At 40.8% G+C, this 22,201-nt stretch overlaps 1 protein-coding gene across 1 annotated transcript in view; it reads left to right on the forward strand.

Moving 5' to 3' along the window:
* The window catches only part of LOC124619593 (serine/threonine-protein phosphatase 2A 65 kDa regulatory subunit A alpha isoform), a 112,005-nt gene that overhangs the window by 30,357 nt on the left and 59,447 nt on the right, over positions 1-22,201 (forward strand). Inside the window, exon 4 of the mRNA XM_047146094.1 lies at positions 15,011-15,171. Within this exon, the coding sequence (XP_047002050.1) occupies positions 15,011-15,171 (161 nt within the window). The remainder of the gene's footprint in view (positions 1-15,010; positions 15,172-22,201) is intronic.

Below are 22,201 nucleotides of genomic sequence, written 5' to 3' on the forward strand. Positions count from 1 at the left end.
TTTCCAACAGCAAAACACAGTGGACACACAAACGTCTGCCAACACCAAAATGTGTTGGGACGAAGACTGTGCAATACTTCATAACAACAAACTGCTTCCAATGACAGCGACGTCACAACGGTTTACATTAGATCCATTTGAGCAGTTTCCAGTGAGCTCCTGCGCATGCGCGGTTGAATCGTGTAAGAGCAGTACCTGTTCCCACTTACGGCTACTTGAAGTACGGCTCTTAGCTGTATCAGCAGTAGCAACAAGTAGCCGAACACTAACCAGAAAAATTCTTCTGGCAAATACACGCTGCCAGTTTTGCACATGCACAAAGCAGTGTGTTGCTGTAGAGAGGGTGTAGTCTCCATGTCATAGTCTCCATGTGACCCATGTTTAGGTTTAGTGATTTTGCCGTTTCTTTTTTTGTATACAACTCTCACATCAAATGAAACAAAATGGATTTCTGTGACAGAGTGCTAGCAAGTGAATTAAAATGCATTCACACACTTATGGAAGGCTTATTAGTTTTAGTTCACAGATTTAATTTATTTCCAGGCTTTTGACAGTCAGGCATTAATTGCATTGCAGAACACTGAAGTTATTTTTGCCAATTTGCTAAATAAATTTGGCATTTACTAATCTTTTCTGCAGGGGCAGTCAATTTCGTTCCACAGTTTTGACTATTGTCAACTGTTTGCTGGTTTACAAATGCCCGTTTTTCTCCCCTGGCACATCTGGTGTTATGCCATAATAAAGAATCAAACATTAGATTATACAGTACTGGTGCTCCAAGAAAATTTGCATCCCAAAAACCACACCGAAAACCATAGTATCAGGTTGGGGCCTACTTCTTTGCAAATCTGGACGTACGACTGTGCACTTTCAGTCGAATTATGTATTTTGGTCTGGTTTACGAAATTCCGATGCTCTTGGAGTACCCGCTGGTGCTCCGTTTCATTTATGACATGATGTAAGATCTCTTAATGCTATATAGGTATGAACATGTGGGCTCCTACATTGTCATAGCTGTGCATGCGCAGTAACGCCATTTTCTGGTGCTCTCTGACAACTGCTGAAACAAATTCTAACAGGTCACGGAAAAATATTACGAATAGTGGTTGAAAAATGTTGCTTCCAAAGTAAATTTCATTTTATGCAAGATGAATTATGTTACATGTGTGAATGTGCTTTGAATTTTTTAAATCACAGTGTGTTTGATTATCATTTAAAGCTTAGCACCCTGAGGCCCAACCAATTAGAAGAATTTAGAGCCCAGGCATTTGTGTTGTTTAAAATTTTACTGGCACATTTGTGTGATGTATATTAAAGTGTAACACGTGTACTAAACAGTGATGTTGCTTGCTATTGGCTGATTGTCACGTGTCATTTGCACTGAATATCTACTATCATCAGCTGTCGAGATCGCGTGACATCAGCTATGATTGGCTTACTAAAGCACAGTGTCGATTTCAATGCTTCGGAAATTAACGTGCTGTGTTTCCTGTTCAAATATATACTTTTGTAATACGAAAATATGCAGCGTACATGCTGCTGCGTATTGAAGATCTTTCCAAAACGCGTTGTGTGTTTCTTTTTTTTTGGGGGGGGGGGGGGGGGTGTTCGTTTTTTAAAGTGCTGAGAAGTTCTAAGCCAGTGTATAAAACCTTAACCATTCAAAGGATTGATATGTTTTATGGTTCTGCATCAAACCAGTCTCAGGACTGAAGACAACAACAACACGGCTCCGAGAGAAAGTATTCTGGAAAGAGTGTATCTTCACCTGGGAAAAAGTGTTTTTAACTGGGAAATCGGGGAATTTTTTTTTCCTTGTCCACATATACACCCTGAAATATGTATCCTAGTAGAGATCGTCGTCATCTTTGATACAGAGTGTCCTACCTCTTGGAAAATTGTGGTTGCATATGATGCAGAGTGTAAATTACGCCTTTTTACAACATACAACATTGGTGTCGTGGAAGTCAAGACAAACAATTTGATATCTATAGTTGCTGACTGTAAAGTCAGGAAACACCCTCAGGATTAGTCCACAAAAGCCACCTGCAGAGCAAGCGTGCTGCATGAGATTTGAATATTCTATCACCCTCTTATGCCACAGGGTTTGTCGGTCTTCACCATTTCAAGTTCATTTCTTTTTGCTGTTAAAATTGTCCTTACACACACCTTGTTCATGCACTTACAATTTGTAAAATTGAATGTTCATGTAAATATTACCTCAAAAAATTGTGCACCCTAACAGTGTAAAATTAAGTTTGATAGTATTGTTTCTCTAGACTCCTTACAACAAAACTACTGTGCTGGTAAGAGTAAATTTAAATTGAATTGTTAATGTAATTAATTTTTGCATAATTTTTCAAAAGCTTTTCTTCTTTCATTGTCCTCACAGTTAAGTTACTAATGTTAACACATTGGCAACCAAGCCAGAAAATAACTTGGGCCGCAGGGCGGTGTTCAAAAACCCATACCCAAGTATTTCCTTCACACACGAACCACCTGTTGCATGAAAACTGGATTCATTTTTTATAAAAACAATGTGTGAAAGTCTCGCTATCTGTCTCTTGATAGATGATACCTTCTGTTGTCAATTTCTAGAATTACCTCGAAAGAAGCAGCAGCAAACATAAGAACAGATGTCGCAACTGACTGGACTATTGCGTGCTCACATTGTTGAAAGTTTTGTGTGAATACTTGTTAGATTTTGCAGTTTGCTGTAATTATGCTACAAATATGTGACAATGGTTGAGTGAGCAAGAAATTTTAGAATATTTTACCAAAGATGATGCCATTTTCATTTAACCATATAGTAGAGCTATGTGCCCTGAGGAAAAATTATGGCTGTAGTTTTCCCTTGCTTTCAGCTGTTTTTCCCCATTTAGGCAGTTTCTTTCCAGAAAGGTACCCTGTGCTGGAGCAGTCTTGCTCTGGCCAAATGATTGGGTGCGCTTGGATTGGAAATTATTAGAGCAGCTCTGCTTACACATCTCTAAAAAACATAATTATTACGAGCATTTAGGTAGAGTGTAGTAGTCCTCAGTAATGCCTATTTTCCTGATGTCCATGTTCACATGAAGTTTGAGGATTTTCAGCAGCCCAGCAGATATTGCTTTTGGAATTAAAGAACCCATTTTCACTAAATGTCACTTCCATCAGTAAACAACATTGATGACACAGAGTTGGGATTGTGTTGATATTACACATTGTAACGGCAGCTAAACACAGCATATATCAGGTAATCATGCTGGTTGAGTTTTTGAGCATGTGTTTTATTGAACGCTTTATACCCATTTTTGTTCCAAACTCTCAGCACTTTTGTATGCTAGATACCTCGCTGACCAGTGACTCTATGGGTACATTGTGTCTTTTGGTAAGACCCAGTTAATCTGTTGTTAATCCCTATGTGCACATCAATCATTTTCAGTTCAAAACGTTTTAAGCAAAAATAGAAGAGATAGGAAGTACATCTGCAGACCAGTAATTTCCATTTAGGAGCTAAATTTTAGGTTGTGGGATCATAGCAAAAATTAACAGAAGGAGCTATGAAAGTTGCAATTATTTTGTAATGATGCCTTCAAATACTGAGCTCACAAACCACTAAAAGCAAATGTGAAGAAAAATGCAAATCACCCATTTTTTTCCATTAGGCTTTTAATGTGTGATTGGCCTACACACTTGCTGTCATCTACCAGTTGGTGCACCTGTCGGATCTTTCTGAGAACCTGAGGAAATTCTGGTACTACGTAAAATCGCCAAGCAGATCAAAAACTTGTATCCAGTCACTTATTGACCAGTCTGGTGTGGCAATATGACAGCAAACCCAAAGTTGGAGTTTTAAATTTTGTGTTTAAAAAGATCATTAATGCACGAGTATCGTACAGTCATATCATTGTTTGAATGTTGCACACTATCTCATATGATGGATATGAAAATAGGCATGTCTGGTCTGCATCTTCACCTACATAGATACTCCACAAGCCACCGTATGGTGTGTGGCAGAGGGTACCCAATACCACTACTTGTCATTTTCTTTTCTGTTCTACTCGCAAATAGAGCGAGTGAAAAACGACTGTCTATATGCCTCCATATGAGCCTTAATTTCTTGAATCTTGTGTTCATGATCGTCAGGCACAATGTACATTGGCAGCAGTAGAATCGTTTGGTAGTCAGCTTCAAGTACCAGTTCTTTAAATTTTCTCAACAGTGTTTCTCAAAAAGAATGTCGCATTCCATCCAAAGATTCCCTTTTGAGTTCCCAAAGCGTCACCAATCTTCATAACCTAACATTTACATGTTGTTCAAAGCTACCAGTAACAAATCTAGCAGCCCGCCTCTGAATTGATTCGATGTCTTCCTTCAATCCGATCTGGTACGGATCCCAAATTCTCGAGCAGTGCTCGAGAATAGCTCGCATCAGTGTCCTATATGTGGTCTCCTTTACTGGTGAACCACTCTTTACTAAAATTCCCCCAATAAATGGAAGTCGCCCATTCGCCTTCCCAATCACAGTTCGCATGCTCATTTGATTTCATATCGCTGGTGTTGGGATGTGGTGCCCCACTGCAGACGCTTAACAAAGGTCTGAGCATACAGAATAGTTGCCCAGGTATGTGAGTAGCTTTAAGACTTCTTAAGTAATAGAACTCAGTATGTTGTCCTCAATGGCAAGCATTTATGAGACACCAGGGTATAGTCGGGAGTGCCACAGGGAACTGGGATAGGACCGCTCTTGTTCTCTATAAACATAGATTATCTGACAGATGAACAGCAATCTGTGACTGCTGCTGATGATGTAGTAAACAGGAAATTATCATCGTTGGATGACAGTAGCCAGATACATGAACAATGGTGGTTCGTGCATGTCGAGGCACAGGCAGGGACTGCATAGTTGACTATTCCAAGCGACAGTTGCAGTACATGCATGTGCATGTTTTTCACTTGAAGAAAGCGTATATCCTGCAAATTATGTCTCTTGCTTGCAACACTACTGAATGCTCATTAGTTGTTGGTGAATATGTGATGTAGGTGTGCAGAACAAGCCTAAACTCGGCTGCCATCATTCATGACTTCAACTGTAAAAGGACATAGGATGAAATAGAATTTCTGTTTGCTGTGATGAATGGCAGCTTGCTCTAAGTGTAGAAAAATGTAAGTTAATGAAGATGAGTAGGAAAAACAATTGTGTGATGTTCATATACAATATTAGAGGTGTAATACATTAAATAAATTAAAGGCAACCACTCGCCTATGGCTGACTGATGTGTGCCATATAAAAACTCTCAACAGAATACAATATTTCATCTAGCTTTTGAGTTTTTATTCTTTCTCTAACAAAAGTACACACATTCAGGCACCAAAATGCTCACACCTGCGGCCACAGCAAGACCGTACACTTTTAGATGTGCTGTATAACTGCAATTAAATGTCTGTACATAACATTGCAGAGTGATAGGAAATGGTATAAGAGCACATAGGGGTGGTAGTAGGGAAGACAAATGTTAGTCTTTAGTATAATGGAAGATTTTCAGGAAAGTGTAGCTCGTTATAAAGAAGACCTTGTATAGTGTGACCCATTTTTGAATACTGCTAGCATGTTTGATATCCCCAGCTTGTCAGATTAAAGGAAAACCTTGAAGGAATTCTGAGGGATGCTGCTAGATTTGTTACCTGAAGGGTCAATCAACATAAGATTTTACAGAGGTGCTGTGTGCCTGGAGGAGGGAAGTCATTGTTCTTTTGAGTAACACCATTGACAAAATTTAGAGAGCAGGCATTTGCGACTGGCAGCAGAACGGTTCCACTGCCACCAATGTCCCTTCTGTGTAAGGACTGTGAAAAGGAGATAGGGGAAATTTGGACTTGTACAGGGTGGTGGTATATGATCCTCTCAACCATAAACTGTACAGTGGCTTTCGGAGTGTGTGTGTGTGTGTGTGTGTGTGTGTGTGTGTGTGTGTGTATTTTTCCTACGTGGAATGTTTGCCTCTATTATAGAGAGAGAGAGAGGGGGGGGGGGGGGGGGGAACATTCCACATTCCACATGGGAAAAATATATCTAAAAACAAAGATGATGTGACTTACCAAACAAAAGCGCTGGCACGTCGATAGACACACAAAATACTAGCTTTTGCAACCAACGGTTGCTTCGTCAGGAAAGAGGGAAGGAGAGGGAAAGACGAAAGGATTTGGGTTTTAAGGGAGAGGGTAAGGAGTCATTCCAATCCCAGGTGCGGAAAGACTTACCTTAGGGGGGAAAAAAGGACAGGTATACACTCGCGTGCACACACACACACACACACACACACACACACACACACACATGCATCCACACATACACAGACACAAGCAGACATTTGTAAAGGCAAAGAGTTTGGGCAGAGATGTCAGTTGAGGCGGAAGTAAAGAGGCAAAGATGTTGTTGAAAGACAGGTGAGGTATGAGTGGCGGCAACTTGAAATTAGTGGAGGTTGAGGCCTGGCGGATAACGAGAAGAGAGGATATACTGAAGGGCAAGTTCCCATCTCCGGAGTTCTGACAGGTTGGTGTTAGTGGGAAGTATCCAGATAACCCGGACGGTGTAACACTGTGCCAAGATGTGCTGGCCGTGCACCAAGGGATGTTTAGCCACAGGGTGATCCTCATTACCAACAAACAATGTCTGCCTGTGTCCATTCATGTGAATGGACAGTTTGTTGCTGGTCATTCCCACATACAAAGCTTCACAGTGTAGGCAGGTCAGGTGGTAAATCACGTGGGTGCTTTCACACGTGGCTCTGCCTTTGATCGTGTACACCTTCCGGGTCACAGGACTGGAGTAGGTGGTGGTGGGAGGGTGCATGGGACAGGTTTTACACCGGGGGTGGTTACAAGGGTAGGAGCCAGAGGGTAGGGAAGGTGGTTTGGGGATTTCATAGGGATGAGCTAAGAGGTTACGAAGGTTAGGTGGACGGCAGAAAGACACTCTTGGTGGAGTGGGGAGGATTTCATGAAGGATGGATCTCATTTCAGGGCAGGATTTGAGGAAGTCGTATCCCTGCTGGAGAGCCACATTCAGAGTCTGATCCAGTCCCGGAAAGTATCCTGTCACAAGTGGGGCACTTTTGGGGTTCTTCTGTGGGAGGTTCTGGGTTTGAAGGGATGAGGAAGTGGCTCTGGTTATTTGCTTCTTTCTGTACTAGGTTGGGAGGGTAGTTGCGGGATGCGAAAGCTGTTTTCAGGTTGTTGGTGTAATGGTTCAGGGATTCCGGACTGGAGCAGATTCATTCGCCACGAAGACCTAGGCTGTAGGGAAGGGACCGTTTGATGTGGAATGGGTGGCAGCTGTCATAATGGAGGTACTGTTGCTTGTTGGTGGGTTTGATGTGGACGGACGTGTGAAGCTGGCTATTGGACAGATGGAGGTCAACGTCAAGGAAAGTGGCATGGGATTTAGAGTAGGACCAGGTGAATCTGATGGAACCAAAGGAGTTGAGGTTGGAGAGGAAATGCTGGAGTTCTTCTTCACTGTGAGTCCAGATCATGAAGCTGTCATCAATAAATCTGTACCAAACTTTGGGTTTGCAGGCCTGGGTAACCAAGAAGGCTTCCTCTAAGCGACCCATGAATAGGTTGGTGTACGAGGGGGTCATCCTGGTACCCATGGCTGTTCCCTTTAATTGTTGGTATGTCTGGCCTTCAAAAGTGAAGAAGTTGTGGGTCAGGATGAAGCTGGCTAAGGTAATGAGGAAAGAGGTTTTAGGTAGGGTGGCAGGTGATCGGCGTGAAAGGAAGTGCTCCATCGCAGCAAAGCCCTGGAGGTGCGGAATATTTGTGTATAAGGAAGTGGCATCAGTGGTTACAAGGATGGTTTCCGGGGGTAACAGACTGGGTAAGGATTCCAGGCGTTTGAGAAAGTGGTTCGTGTCTTTGATGAAGGATGGGAGACTGCATGTAATGGGTTGAAGGTGTTTATCTACGTAGGCAGAGATACGTTCTGTGGGGGCTTGGTAACCAGCTACAATGGGGCGGCCGGGATGATTGGGTTTGTGAATTTTAGGAAGAAGGTAGAAGGTAGGGGTGCGGGGTGTCGGTGGGGTCAGGAGGTTGATGGAGTCAGGTGAAAGGTTTTGTAGGGGGCCTAAGGTTCTGAGGATTTATTGAAGCTCCGCCTGGACATCAGGAATGGGATTACCTTGGCAAACTTTGTATGTGGTGTTGTCTGAAAGCTGACGCAGTCCCTCAGCCACATACTCCCGACGATCAAGTACCACTGTCGTGGAACCCTTGTCCGCCGGAAGAATGACGATGGAACGGTCAGCCTTCAGATCACGGATAGCTTGGGCTTCAGCAGAGGTGATGTTGGGAGTAGGATTAAGGTTTTTTATGAAGGATTGAGAGGCAAGGCTGGAAGTCAGAAATTTCTGGAAGGTTTGGAGGGGGTGATTTTGAGGAAGAGGAGGTGGGTCCCGCTGTGACGGAGGACGGACCTGTTCCAGGCAGGGTTCAATTTGGGTAGTGTCGTGGAGAGGTGGATCATTAGGAGTAGGATTAGGATCATTTTTCTTCGTGGCAAAGTGATATTTCCAGCAGAGAGGACAAGTGTAGGACAGTAAATCTTTGACGAGGGCTGTTTGGTTGAATCTGGGAGTGGGCTTGAAGGTGAGGCCTTTGGATAGGACAGAGGTTTCGGATTGGGAGAGAGGTTTGGAGGAAAGGCTAACTACTGAAATAGGGTGTTGTGGTTCCAGATTGTGTTGATTGGAATTTTGAGGTTTTGGAGGGAGTGGAGCTGGAAGTGGGAGATTGAGTAGATGGGAGAGACTGGGTTTGTGTGCAATGATAGGAGGTTGTGGTTTGCTGGAAAGGTTGTGAAGGGTGAGTGAGTTGCCTTTCCGGAGGTGGGAAACCAGGAGATGGGATAGTTTCTTAAGGTGGAGGGTGGCATGCTGTTCTAATTTGCGGTTGGCCTGTAGGAGGATGCTCTGAACAGCCGGTGTGGATGTGGGAGAGGAAAGATTGAGGATTTTTATTAAGGATAGGAGTTGACGGGTGTGTTCATTGGCTGAGTTGATGTGTGAGTGAAGGATTAGGTGGGTGAGGGCAATGGATTGTTCAGTTTGGAACTGGTATAGGGACTGATGGAAAGAATGGTTGCAGCCAGAGATAGGAACTTTAAGTGTGAGGCCTTTGGGGGTAATGCCAAATGTCAGACAAGCCTGAGAAAATAAAATGTGGGAGTGTAATCTGGCTAGGGCGAAGGCATGTTTGGGGAGGGAATGTAAATAAAACTTAATGGGGTCATTGTGAGGGTGACATGTTATTAGAGGCTGAAATGAAAATGAAAATAAAAATAAAAATATATGGGGAGAGATAAAGGTGAACTAGAAAGCAACTGGAGATGTGGTGTGAAAAAAGGCGAAAAAGTGTTGGTTGTAGCTGGGCTATGTTGATCCTGTGGTGAACTTGTGTAGGTGGACAACCCCTCCAAACCTTACAGGAATTTCTGACTTCCAGCCTTGCCTCTCAATCCTTCATAAAAAACCTTAATCCTACTCCCAACATCACCTCTGCTGAAGCCCAAGCTATCCGTGATCTGAAGGCTGACCGTTCCATCGTCATTCTTCCGGCGGACAAGGGTTCCACGACAGTGGTACTTGATCGTCGGGAGTATGTGGCTGAGGGACTGCGTCAGCTTTCAGACAACACCACATACAAAGTTTGCCAAGGTAATCCCATTCCTGATGTCCAGGCGGAGCTTCAATAAATCCTCAGAACCTTAGGCCCCCTACAAAACCTTTCACCTGACTCCATCAACCTCCTGACCCCACCGACACCCCGCACCCCTACCTTCTACCTTCTTCCTAAAATTCACAAACCCAATCATCCCGGCCGCCCCATTGTAGCTGGTTACCAAGCCCCCACAGAACGTATCTCTGCCTACGTAGATAAACACCTTCAACCCATTACATGCAGTCTCCCATCCTTCATCAAAGACACGAACCACTTTCTCAAACGCCTGGAATCCTTACCCAGTCTGTTACCCCCGGAAACCATCCTCGTAACCATTGATGCCACTTCCTTATACAAAAATATTCCGCACGTCCAGGGCTTTGCTGCGATGGAGCACTTCTTTCACGCCGATCACTTGCCACCCTACCTAAAACCTCTTTCCTCATTGCCTTAGCCAGCTTCATCCTGACCCACAACTTCTTCACTTTTGAAGGCCAGACATAACAACAATTAAAGGGAACAGCCATGGGTACCAGGATGGCCCCCTCGTACGCCAACCTATTCATGGGTCACTTAGAGGAAGCCTTCTTGGTTACCCAGGCCTGCAAACCCAAAGTTTGGTACAGATTTATTGATGACATCTTCATGATCTGGACTCACAGTGAAGAAGAACTCCAGCATTTCCTCTCCAACCTCAACTCCTTTGGTTCCATCAGATTCACCTGGTCCTACTCTAAATCCCATGCCACTTTCCTTGACGTTGACCTCCATCTGTCCAATGGCCAGCTTCACACGTCCGTCCACATCAAACCCACCAACAAGCAACAGTACCTCCATTGTGACAGCTGCCACCCATTCCACATCAAACGGTCCCTTCCCTACAGCCTAGGTCTTCGTGGCGAATGAATCTGCTCCAGTCCGGAATCCCTGAACCATTACACCAACAACCTGAAAACAGCTTTCGCATCCCGCAACTACCCTCCCAATCTAGTACAGAAAGAAGCAAATAACCAGAGCCACTTCCTCATCCCTTCAAACCCAGAACCTCCCACAGAAGAACCCCAAAAGTGCCCCACTTGTGACAGGATACTTTCCGGGACTGGATCAGACTCTGAATGTGGCTCTCCAGCAGGGATACGACTTCCTCAAATCTTGCGCTGGAATGAGATCCATCCTTCATGAAATCCTCCCCACTCCACCAAGAGTGTCTTTCTGCCGTCCACCTAACCTTCGTAACCTCTTAGTTCATCCCTATGAAATCCCCAAACCACCTTCCCTACCCTCTGGCTCCTACCCTTGTAACCGCCCCCGGTGTAAAACCTGTCCCATGCACCCTCCCACCACCACCTACGGGTCATTCCATGTCAAGTCACCCAGGCCTTGACACCAACCATGTCAGATTTTGATGAAACTTGGTACAATTACTTTTTTTATCATCCTGAAAGCACTTGTAATTTGGTTTGCTCTATCTCTTATAGTTTTTTTTAATAAACTTTTAAAATTTTTAGATTTGGCGTTGTTTCAGCAGTCGGAAATCTTAACTTAAACGAATCCTCACAACTAAAAAAATTTGTATATTAAAGAATACTGAAGATATCAGTATGAAATTTTGGAAGAAGTTTGTGTATTATATCTAAATGTTAAAAAAAATTACCATAAAGATATATTAAAATCTTCCAAATGAAAAAAAAATTAAAAGTTGTTTTTTTAGCTGACGGATGTTTAGTTTTACAAAAACTGTAATATCTAGAGTCTCAGACCTGATAGAAAGCTCAAATTTATTTTAAAATACTCTTAATTGTATAGGCTATTAGATAAAAGAAAAATTATGTTGGCTTTTTAACCTGGTTAATGGTTATCTAATTGTTAAAATAATATTAATTATATTTTAAAAATAAAAAGGACCAAGTGACTTAGTCACCAAAAGTAAGCTTTTGTCTTCCTGGAGTAACAATGTACGCTTGGATTTTGTTTTGTTACTCCTGTGTTTTGAAGTAAAAAATTATTACAGTGTTAAATAGTGCTTGGATAGTATTTTATTAAGTTTATTTGAACTTTCACTAAGTACTGTTACTTAGTTTACAGAGATTCTTTTCCAACATCCTATAAAAGTAATCAGAACAGTAATCAGACCAAAAGTGAAATCAGTATGTCAGATATTCAAACCTGTAGCGTAGGGTTATTTCAAAAATCTGACTGTTTCCAAACAACCTACACACCTTCAAAAAAGTTACAAACGGTATCTGAATTGAGTGAGGAAGAAAAATATTTTATCCACTTACGATCTCGAATTAATCTGTGTGAATTTAAGAATATATGTTCACACCACAGCTATTATTTTTTAAATGTTTTTGAAAAGTATCAAACAAATGTGTAGACCCACTAAAAAAACACAAAAAGCCCATCAAAAAATCGTTGAGAAGTGTAGGCTTGGATCTTTCTAAACAATTACTGACAAAAAATATTAGCATAAAACCTGGACAAAAGCTTTGCTCAACATGCCGTAACTTTTGTGAGGAAAGATTAAAAGTTGAAGTCAATGAAAATGAAACAGATGATGAAGTCATGGTTGAATTAGAATCATTGGAATCCAGAAATGAATCCCTCGTGCAAACAAACATTGCTCTTGATAATTTAGGTTTAACACCGATAAAGCTTCATGGCTTGTCAGAACAAAATAAAGGGTCTTATTTTAAAAGGAAGGTTAGCAGTATTGAAAGGACTGGAAAAAAGGCGGTTTCAAAAGCATTAAAATATGAAACACCAAGTTCTGATGATGACGAAGAAGCTACAAGTGTGGTTGAGAAAGCAAAGGATTTTGATGTAATGATGTCTCTTATGAAAGAGAAGATTTCATCTGTTGGGAGGTCTAGAAAAAGCCAGATTCTGACCTTCGCTCCAGATTCTTGGAGTCGAAATAGTGATGAAAGAATTTAATGTGAGTACATGGTGCAACAAGCTAGAAAGGTAAAATCTGAAAAGGGTATTTTGGAAACTCCTGGTCCAAAAAAAGGTAAAACTCTTTCTGAAAATACAGTACGACTTGTAACAGATTTTTATGAAAAGGATGAAAGTCCGAGTGCTACCTGGAACAAAAGACAAAGTAAGTGTTCAAAAAAATGTGTACATGCAAAAAAGACTCATTTTGTGTAACTTGAGAGAACTCTATTATTCATTCAAATGGTAGAATCCCGAGGTAGAAGTAGGATTTTCAAAATTTTGTTTCTTGAGACCTAAATGGTGTATCCTTGCTGGTGCTGCAGGCGCACACACTGTATGTGTATGCAGTATCCACCAGAATGTTAAACTATTACTGGATGCTGTGAAAATTGAAGAATCTTATAAAGACCTAATTAAGATGCTTGTGTGCAACATGGAAAACCAAAACTGCATGCTACATCATTGCGACAGCTGTCCTGCAAATACTGCACTAACTGAGTACTTAACTGAAAAACGAAGTGAAGATTATGATTTAGAAGAAGAAATTGTAATCAGTCAGTGGGTTAACACAGACAGGGCAGAAATGATCAAACAGTCTATCAGAGTTGAAGACTACATTTCTTTATTGGTTAGGTCATTGGAAAAGTTCACCCCGCACTCGTTTATAGCAAAATCCCAATCAGCAGCCTTTAAAAGATTGAAAGAAGACCCACCACCCAAAACAGAAATTATTGTGATGGATTTCAGTGAAAATTATTCCTTTGTTAAACAAAATGACATCCAAAGTTACTACTGGAATAGAGGTGGTTGTACTCTACACCCAGTTGGAGTTTTTCTAAGAAATTAGGAAAACAATGTTTTTGTTTCCAACCACTGTTTTATTAGTGATGACCAAGAACATGACCCTGGTTTTGTTAACTTTGTACTAAAAGAAATTACAAAATGGCTGTCATTACATCATACTGACATTGGCTCAGTTCACTACTTTACAGATGGTTGTGCTGGGCGCGCACACACACACACACACACACACACACACACACACACACACACACACATCCATTTATGTCTATCGACGTGCCAGCGTTTTCGTCTGGTAAGTCACATCATCTTTGTTTTTAGATATCTCACCTCCTAAATATTAGTGCTGCTCAGAAACTCTGTCCCATAATTTATTAGTTTTATTGATTGAACTTTCCTTTTAGTTTAGGTATAGATAACCTTTGGTGACCCATGGGCCTGATTCACATACTTTGTGGGCTGCCTTATCACATGATGTGGCAGCAGTACTTCTGCCACATGAAGTAAAAACTATAGCATTAATGTTTCTAGGGTAAGGCACGTATTTGAATGGCACCCCTTTTCTGACACACCAAGCCAACAAATTACGTCTCTAAACATGTTTTTGAGAGTACATTCATTTATATTCACTCCCATTTTAATATGTTTGTATTTATTTACCCATCATGTTTCTTTACTTATAGTATTTGACAGTAGGTGTCTTAAAGCTTCTGTTGCAAAACTACGCAACACCAAAGAAACAATGTACATGACACACACATAAATGTTAACATCTGAAGATGGTATGCTAGACATCTTGAAATGTCATCATGGAGAAATAAACACCTATAAAAGCAACTGGTTGCAGCTAGTTCATTATAAATTGCCTTCAGTTTAAACAGATACAGCACTCTAATACATAGGCAATGGATAAGAATTATTTATTTTTGGTAATACGAGAAACAGTAGAAAAAGCAGTGAGGTAGGCAGTTCCAGTCTAGTGGTTAGGAGCAACTTGACTATTTTTGGCCTGAGGCACATAATTGTAGTGTTTGAAGGTTAGTGTTTTAAAATCCACAGGCATGAATAACAAGAATTTTTTTAAAATATTTGTACAAAAATACTGTTGATGCGTTATTGGGAAACCATGGTTTAGTTGAACAGTCATGTTACAGATCATGATGTCGTACAGATAGTTTAATTTTTTGTTAATTGTGTGACAGCATTTAATACGGCAGTTCTCAAGTTCTCTTGAAGTAAACATATTTATTGTAACTTTGTTGTTAATAAAATTGTTTTGTTCAATGTTGGAAAGTAAGGCGTAATCAGTAACAACTTGAAAACAACTGGATTTGGTATATATTTCAGTGTTACACTTTGCTATGCATTGAAATAGCCTCAGTTTGTTGGGTACGCAGAAGCAAAAGTTTGATCTATGCAATATTTTTGCATAGTTATGCGCATTAAGTAGCAAAATTTGCCTTCCTTTTTAATTAGTTAGATTTTCTTACAGATTATGGGAAGCACAGAGTCATCAGCTTTAAAACGGAAATGTGATTTTTCTTTTTTCATTTCTGCACAGCGGATCTACGCCATCATTTTCGTAACTTGTGTCAAGATGATACTCCCATGGTGCGACGAGCGGCTGCTAGCAAACTGGGCGAATTTGCGAGAGTGGTTGAAGTGGAGTATTTGAAATGTGATCTCATTCCAATGTTTGTGAACTTGGCACAAGATGAACAGGTACACTCATTTCCTTTATATATTTTGAATTATTTCCTTTTTTGCAACTTAGAAAATTTTTCTCTGCATAATACTTGTAATATAAAAGCTGTAACTAAATAATACTTACGTGCAGACAAAATATTGTCTTGACTACACAAGAAATTAGTGCAGAAATGAAGACCAAAGGGAAATTCCAATTTTGTTAGACTGTTACACTTTTTTTACAAGACAAATCAATGAAAATAAAAGCCAAGAAATGTTTTGTGAGTTTTTATGTGTGCAGTGACCTGTTTTTGACCATTAAGTACTGACTTAGGTTACGGCAATATGGAAACCACAAAAAAATTTCAACATATTTTAGTTTGGGAGAATTTTTGTCTTCTTTTGTATTGAGGAGAGCATATGGGGAGGAAACCCTGAATATGAGTGAGTTTTCAGTTGGTGTAAGTCCAGTTGCCAAACTAGTTTCCAAGATTCCATGCAATTTATGCAAAAGTTATGTATAAAGGACTAATTGCCTAGTGTCATCTGTTGACATCAGTTGAGATCCCAGATGATGTTAGTCTTTTATCTTATTATTAGCACAATCTCACCATCGTATGTGGTATGAATAATTACTTGCAAGATGGAGAGTAAGCTGTTCTGAACTGTTTATGATGGCGCAGTAAGTGTTAAACTACTTTGCATGATAAGTATTGTGTATAAAATGTAGAGGCAATGGCACAATAATCAAACATTGACTGGCATTGTTGTTTGGCAGTAACACTGCGTACTGTCACTTCACCCTGTGTGAATGTGTGTATCATCTACATAAATAAATTGCTTTTTAGTCTTTGGTGATTACCTTCTTTTTAAAGTAGTTCATTTTAACATCTTTTGTAATGCAGTTACACTAGCAAAATAATTATGTTTAAAGCTCAACAGTGTGCAACAAGATCTTTGAATTTTCCATGGAATTGATATTCCTTTGTGCTGTCCTCAGTATTGGGCAACAGCAATGTAATTGCACACTTATGTAAGTGGATTACCCATAAAACACACAAACCTAACAATTTTCGTATTCTTACACACACGTGCAAACTTGTTTAATTTTCATGGCTTTCTCCCCATATCTTCATGAGGTCGGCATGTTAGTTATTGGATTTGACAGTGTTGGTGGGGAGGGGGGGGGGAGGAGGAGGCTGAGTGCCCTTCCCATCCCCATCCCCAACCTTCCCCCTCCCTCTAGTCTTGCTCTTCTGGTGGTAAAGAATTTATGTATCCCACTTGTATGTGTGTAGTAGTGTTATCCAATGTAAGAGTGTGCAAATGTTTTCTAAAGGTTTGCAAATCATATAACTGAGGTGGGATGTGGTTACTGGCTCAGTATTCACCTATTTAGATGTGGAATTTCAGAAAACTGTAATTTTGTATTTGTTTGAATTTTTAATGCTTTTTTGTTGCTTCTGCAACAGTGTTCTGACCTGTTCTGTGTACCATAGGGGGCGAGTTCCGTCTCTTGTTAGTTTGATATAAATCTCTTTGCTGCCGATACTATTTCTTTGAATTTATGCCATATGTGATGAATATTTTGTTAATGTGACAGGCAGATTTGTCAGGGGCTGGTGTGTCTCCCCCAATCTCTGAAGCAGCATACTAATGCAAGCATCTTGGTGGGTCTCACACACACACACACACACACACACACACACACACACACACACACACACACAGATATAAACATAGTGAGGAAAGTTCTGACAGAATGAAATAATTTAGGAGGAAAGGAGACCACTCAACCCAAGTCCAAGTTTAAACATTTGGACTTGTCTCTCCTTCTCCTGATCTCTTCAGTGGAAATATTTCTTTGCCACCACTCCATCCAGCCAAAGCCAATCTAATGCCAACATTGAACCTTCCCTCTCCCTGTATATACAACCATCTTACTGTGATCCTCCCATCCATGCAGCCCATGGTCACCTTCCAAAACTTCCTTACCTCCAACTTGGCTTCACCATCCTTACCCAGATCCCTTACCGAGAACACTGACCTTGACCACTCACAGCCTCAATACAGATTCTGATCTGACCATCTTCCTTGTAGACAAAGGCTCCACCTTCATGGTGAATCAGGAGTGACTACCTGACAGAAGGTGTATGCCAACTGTCCTGTTCCACATACAAGCACTGCCATAGTGATCCCATCCCAGAAGTTCATCAGAACCTCCAATCCCCACTGAAATCCTTACGCCGTTTGTAGAACTTTCCCCCGAGACCATCTCTCTCCCCATCACAATGACACCCCGCACATCCATCTTCTACATGCCCCACAAAATTCACGACCCCCAACAATCCTGGACACCCCATTGACCTGGTCATTATGCTCCCTCTGGAAGAATTTCCACTCTTGTCAACCAGCACCTCCAACTAATTGTCTGAAGTCTAGCCTCTCAAACAAAGATGATAGCCTCTTCACTGACACTTCACCATACCCACTCACATTTCCACCTGTATCCCTACTTATCACTGTTAATGCCACTTCCCTATACGCCAATGTCCCTCATGCCCATGACCTTGCTACTATTGAACTCTACCTGTCCCTATGTCCTTCAGACTTCTGACCCATTGCCTCTCTCCTGTGAAAACCTTTTATGGGCCTTCAAGAAACGTTCCTAGCTGCCCAAAACTCCGAACCCCTTGTCTGGTTCAGGTTCATTGATGGCCCTTTCCTGATGTGGACTGAAGACCGACACCAAGACACTGTATCCTCATCCCTACACAACCTCAGCTTCTCCCACCTGCTTCACCTGGTCCTCCTCATCACAACTGTGCCATCTTCATGGACATTGACCTCCACCTCTCTGGTAGCTACACTTGCAAAAATGCTCTCTCATACAGCCTGGCCATCCATGGATGGCATATTTTTAGTACGAGAATTTTCTGGCCCGGAATGTTGTAGGTGTCGAGAGGCCTTCACAGACAGGCACTACTCCCAAACTTAATCTGCAAGTTAGATTTCGTGTGCCATACCTCACACTCATAATCCTTCATCACCCCCAAAAATCAGCTACAAAGGAGTGCCTGCATCATCACCCAAGATCATTCTGGACTAAATTGTTTCTTTTGTCAGGGCTTTATCTATCATCACCTCCAGAAATGAGGGGCATCCTACCCTAAGTACTTCGTACCCCTCCGAAAGTGGTGTTCCATCACCCACCCATCCTACAAATCATCCTGGTCCATCCCTAGTGCCACTCCCACTCCCTGCCTCTTGTCATAGGGGTCATACCCATGTGAAAAACATAGGTGCAAGACCTGCCCAATTCACTAATTTCTCATGGAGAACAGTGGTCTGGCAAGAGGCACTTTAAAAATTAACACTGTGTTCATTTTTAAACTTCCCTATTCACCTATCCATCACTTTGTATTTCAGTCTCATCATAGGCTTATCTGATCCATTCCCAGAGGCACGGCCACCTGTGAAAGCAACCATGCCATATACAGACTCTGCTGGAATTACTGCACAGCTTTTTATGGCCGCCTAACAACCAACCAGCTGTCGAGCAGAATGAACAGCCAATGCCGAACTGTGCCCAACACCAAAGTTGACCAACCTGTGGCACAACATGCAGTGGAACACAACATTCTGAACTACACAGATGGGAGTTACCCTTGCAACACACCCTTTGCTCTCATAAACCTCCTGGCCCCAGTCTCCACTAATAAACTCTTCACACTCTCTACCCAACAGCTTCTCCTCCGGTGTCCGGGTATCACTTGCGTAGTCCGTGCTCATGCAATTCCCCCCCCCCCCTCGCATTTGTAGCCAAAAAAACCTGCTGCCTCCCTTTGAGCTACCCATCTCCAACCTCTCTTCCTGTTTACAGCCTCTTTCTCCCTCTACCCACTCAGCCAACACAACTGCTGCCCCCACTCCTTTCAAGGTCACGTCTCGAACTGCAATCATGGTGTTGGGTGTGCAGCTGACATACTGTAATATAGGGGCACAGGTTGTGTGTGTGTGTGTGTGTGTGTGTGTGTGTGTGTGTGTGTGTGTGTGTGTGTGCGTGCGTGCGTGCGCGCAAACATTCGATACAATAGTAAGTACATAAAAGAAGAATCTGAGTAAATGTTAATTGCAAAGTTGAACTACAAGAGCACACTTGGAACACTTGAAGTCTTTGCAAGTATAAATAAAACGTTTGACCTGATGGAAAATTATCCTGCTCAGCCCTGATTTTTGATTTAGTGTATTCTTTCACCTAATCTTGACAGCAAGTAGTCCATCATAGCTGTCTTTAAACACATTTTCTGCTGTTCCATCTGTGCTTAAACTACAAAACAGTAAGAGCCAGGTTGTAGTCAAATGTAGCTAAGTGACAGACTTAGTTCATGCAGTGACTGGGTTCACACACAGCTTCGATAATGTGGTACTTTACACTCTTCATGATGAGGAGAAAATAACTTGTAAATTGTTCATGTTGGTGCATGTTCGTTCTTGTGCTGCTTGAATCGGATAATCTGACATACAAGTAAGATTTTCATTCATAAATTTACAAAATTTTCAGTGTTGAGTGCCATATGAGTATGTATACCACATATACATATAATATAATAATGTGGTGCAAAATACCAATATTACGGTTACTATATTCAGCTTGACAAATTGACATTGCTTCACTATCCACTACTCGTGACAGGCAGTTGTGTTTTTATATTGAATATTATCAAGCCAATTTTGCTGTACTTCTAAGAATGTTGGACATAATTTGAAAGAAATAATCACACTTTGGAAACCTAAACATTGTCTGTTTGGAAACATACAGTTGTCATGTGAAGAGGGATGGTAAATTCAACAAACTTAAAATTCATGTCATCATTGACATGTTATTAGTAATTCACTAAATCAGTGTACTGTGTCTTACGTATGTTCTATTTTCATAGTGAAACCCAATTTCAAATTGTTTTTGATTTTAGAAATCTGATCTCTTATTCTACACAGTTCATTCACAACAAACAAAAATAAGAAAAAAATGTACCATATTTACCCAAGTAAAAGACAATCACGAATATAAGATAACTCCCAATTTTTAAGTGTCTCCTCAAGAAAAATTTAGTTTTAACGTATTCAGATTAATCAGAATTACCAGCTGTGTTACCGACACCAAGTATCTGCCTAAGATGTCAGCATTATACCTTTTTTAAACGCAGAAGAAATAAAATAATACGAGATGGCTTACAGTAATTTTTATCTTCACTACATTTTTGCTTACAAAGTCTGTCATTTGTGGTATGAGTATTTTATCATTGTTGTCCTATTAGCACAGTTGTGAAATTTATACCTTCGTTGTGACAAACCTCTCGCCATTTCTTCCAAATACGTTGCCATATGAGGTGGTTATAGTGGAACCTGAGACCGCAGTTCTTTCTTACTGAATACTTATCGGATGTCGGTTCTATACTGGTGTGAAAATGTTACAATGTTCCTTGCTTTGAAACCTATTGTCTGCCCACCGTTCTCTCATTGAGTGCGCAGAAACAGCAGCTGGCACTCCCCATTTCGTACCAGTTACACCTCATGGTGAGCATCACCAATGTTGTTGTGTAAGTACACCATTATACCCTATCTAGAATTTTACCTTCTCCAGCATAAATATATACTGTTGTTGTGTATTTGTCCAATTTTAAAGCACTTCAGATGGATTCAGCCAAACAGCAGCAGTATAGGTTTCAATTGTTGGCAGCATGACATAATTTGCTGGCTATTCACGAATCCCCTCCTCACACCCATCCTAGTTCTCAACCAAGCTGGTGTTGCTGTTCCCCCTCTAACCCTTCTGTAATGCTATCCTTAGCAACTGTGAAACATGGACTAATATCTTCTAGGGTACAGGTCATAGATAACAGCACAAACTAATACACAAATAAGATTGCAATCACAATGCAGTAAATTTCTCAAACTTTCTTCATTCCATGCTCTTGTGACAGCTGTTGGTACTATCTCCACATCAGGAATTGTTGCTATAATTTATTGTCTTGGTAACAGTTATAGTCAGCTTTGGTTTTGCATCTAGGTTTATTTGTTGTGCATGTCTGCAACTCATCATCTCCACTATATGGTGAGTAATATCTATCCTTTTCATAATATTGTCATTATTCCATTCTGGATTTTCCATTGTTTGTATTTACACAATTATAAGACAAGGCTATTTCCAAATTCGTTATTGTAAAAGCACAGGGTCCTCTTGTATTCGCAAATTAAACTATTGTTGCTGAGATCCATGTTTTTACTTTGTTTAGTAGATATTTAGTGCTAGTCTTAAATTTATAGAGGTTGTCTTACATTTAGAGATGAAGCTTTGGCTGTTGAGGTTGTGTGCAGATTTATTTTGAAGATTTCGTAGGGTCAAGGCTTGGCAAACACTACCTGTCTTCCAACATGGTTGAAATCTCCCGATACACTGAAGTCCTTGATATAGTTATGACATTGCTCAATCATGTGACACTGATTTGCATGGTGCAAGTGTAAGATACACATGAGAAACTATGAACTAGCCATACATCAATCTATTGCTCTTATTAAAATTGGAAAATTTTGTGTAACACTGGAGGAAACAGCATTAAATTCTGCCACCTTACAAACTTAATATTTGAACAGGTTTGCAATAAACATTCTCATACATGTATGGATCTGTATACAAACATTAATGCCGCTTTTTAAGTTATGATAACAATCAAATACAGAAATGTTGTCCTTCGAAAACACTTAAGTTGATTCAGAACCCAGACCAGTATTTTATTTAGTTGCGAGAGACACTAACGATCTACTGAGTGGATTGCAGATTAGAAATTTGGTCACTGTTTATGTATTATAATAATGGGAAACAATGTTACTGACTATTAGTCAGAACTAGAACAAGATAGTGAAATTCAGTTGCAGCATGAAGGAAAATTAATGCAGAATGAAATAAATTATATTAAAGTGATGATAATTGTTATTGCGAGAATAAGTTACAGTGGCAAGACCCATCGTGGAATAGTACCAACAGATGTCAGTATACCCTGGGGCG

This window comes from Schistocerca americana, chromosome 6, assembly GCF_021461395.2.
Source record: "Schistocerca americana isolate TAMUIC-IGC-003095 chromosome 6, iqSchAmer2.1, whole genome shotgun sequence".
Lineage (NCBI taxonomy): Eukaryota > Metazoa > Arthropoda > Insecta > Orthoptera > Acrididae > Schistocerca > Schistocerca americana.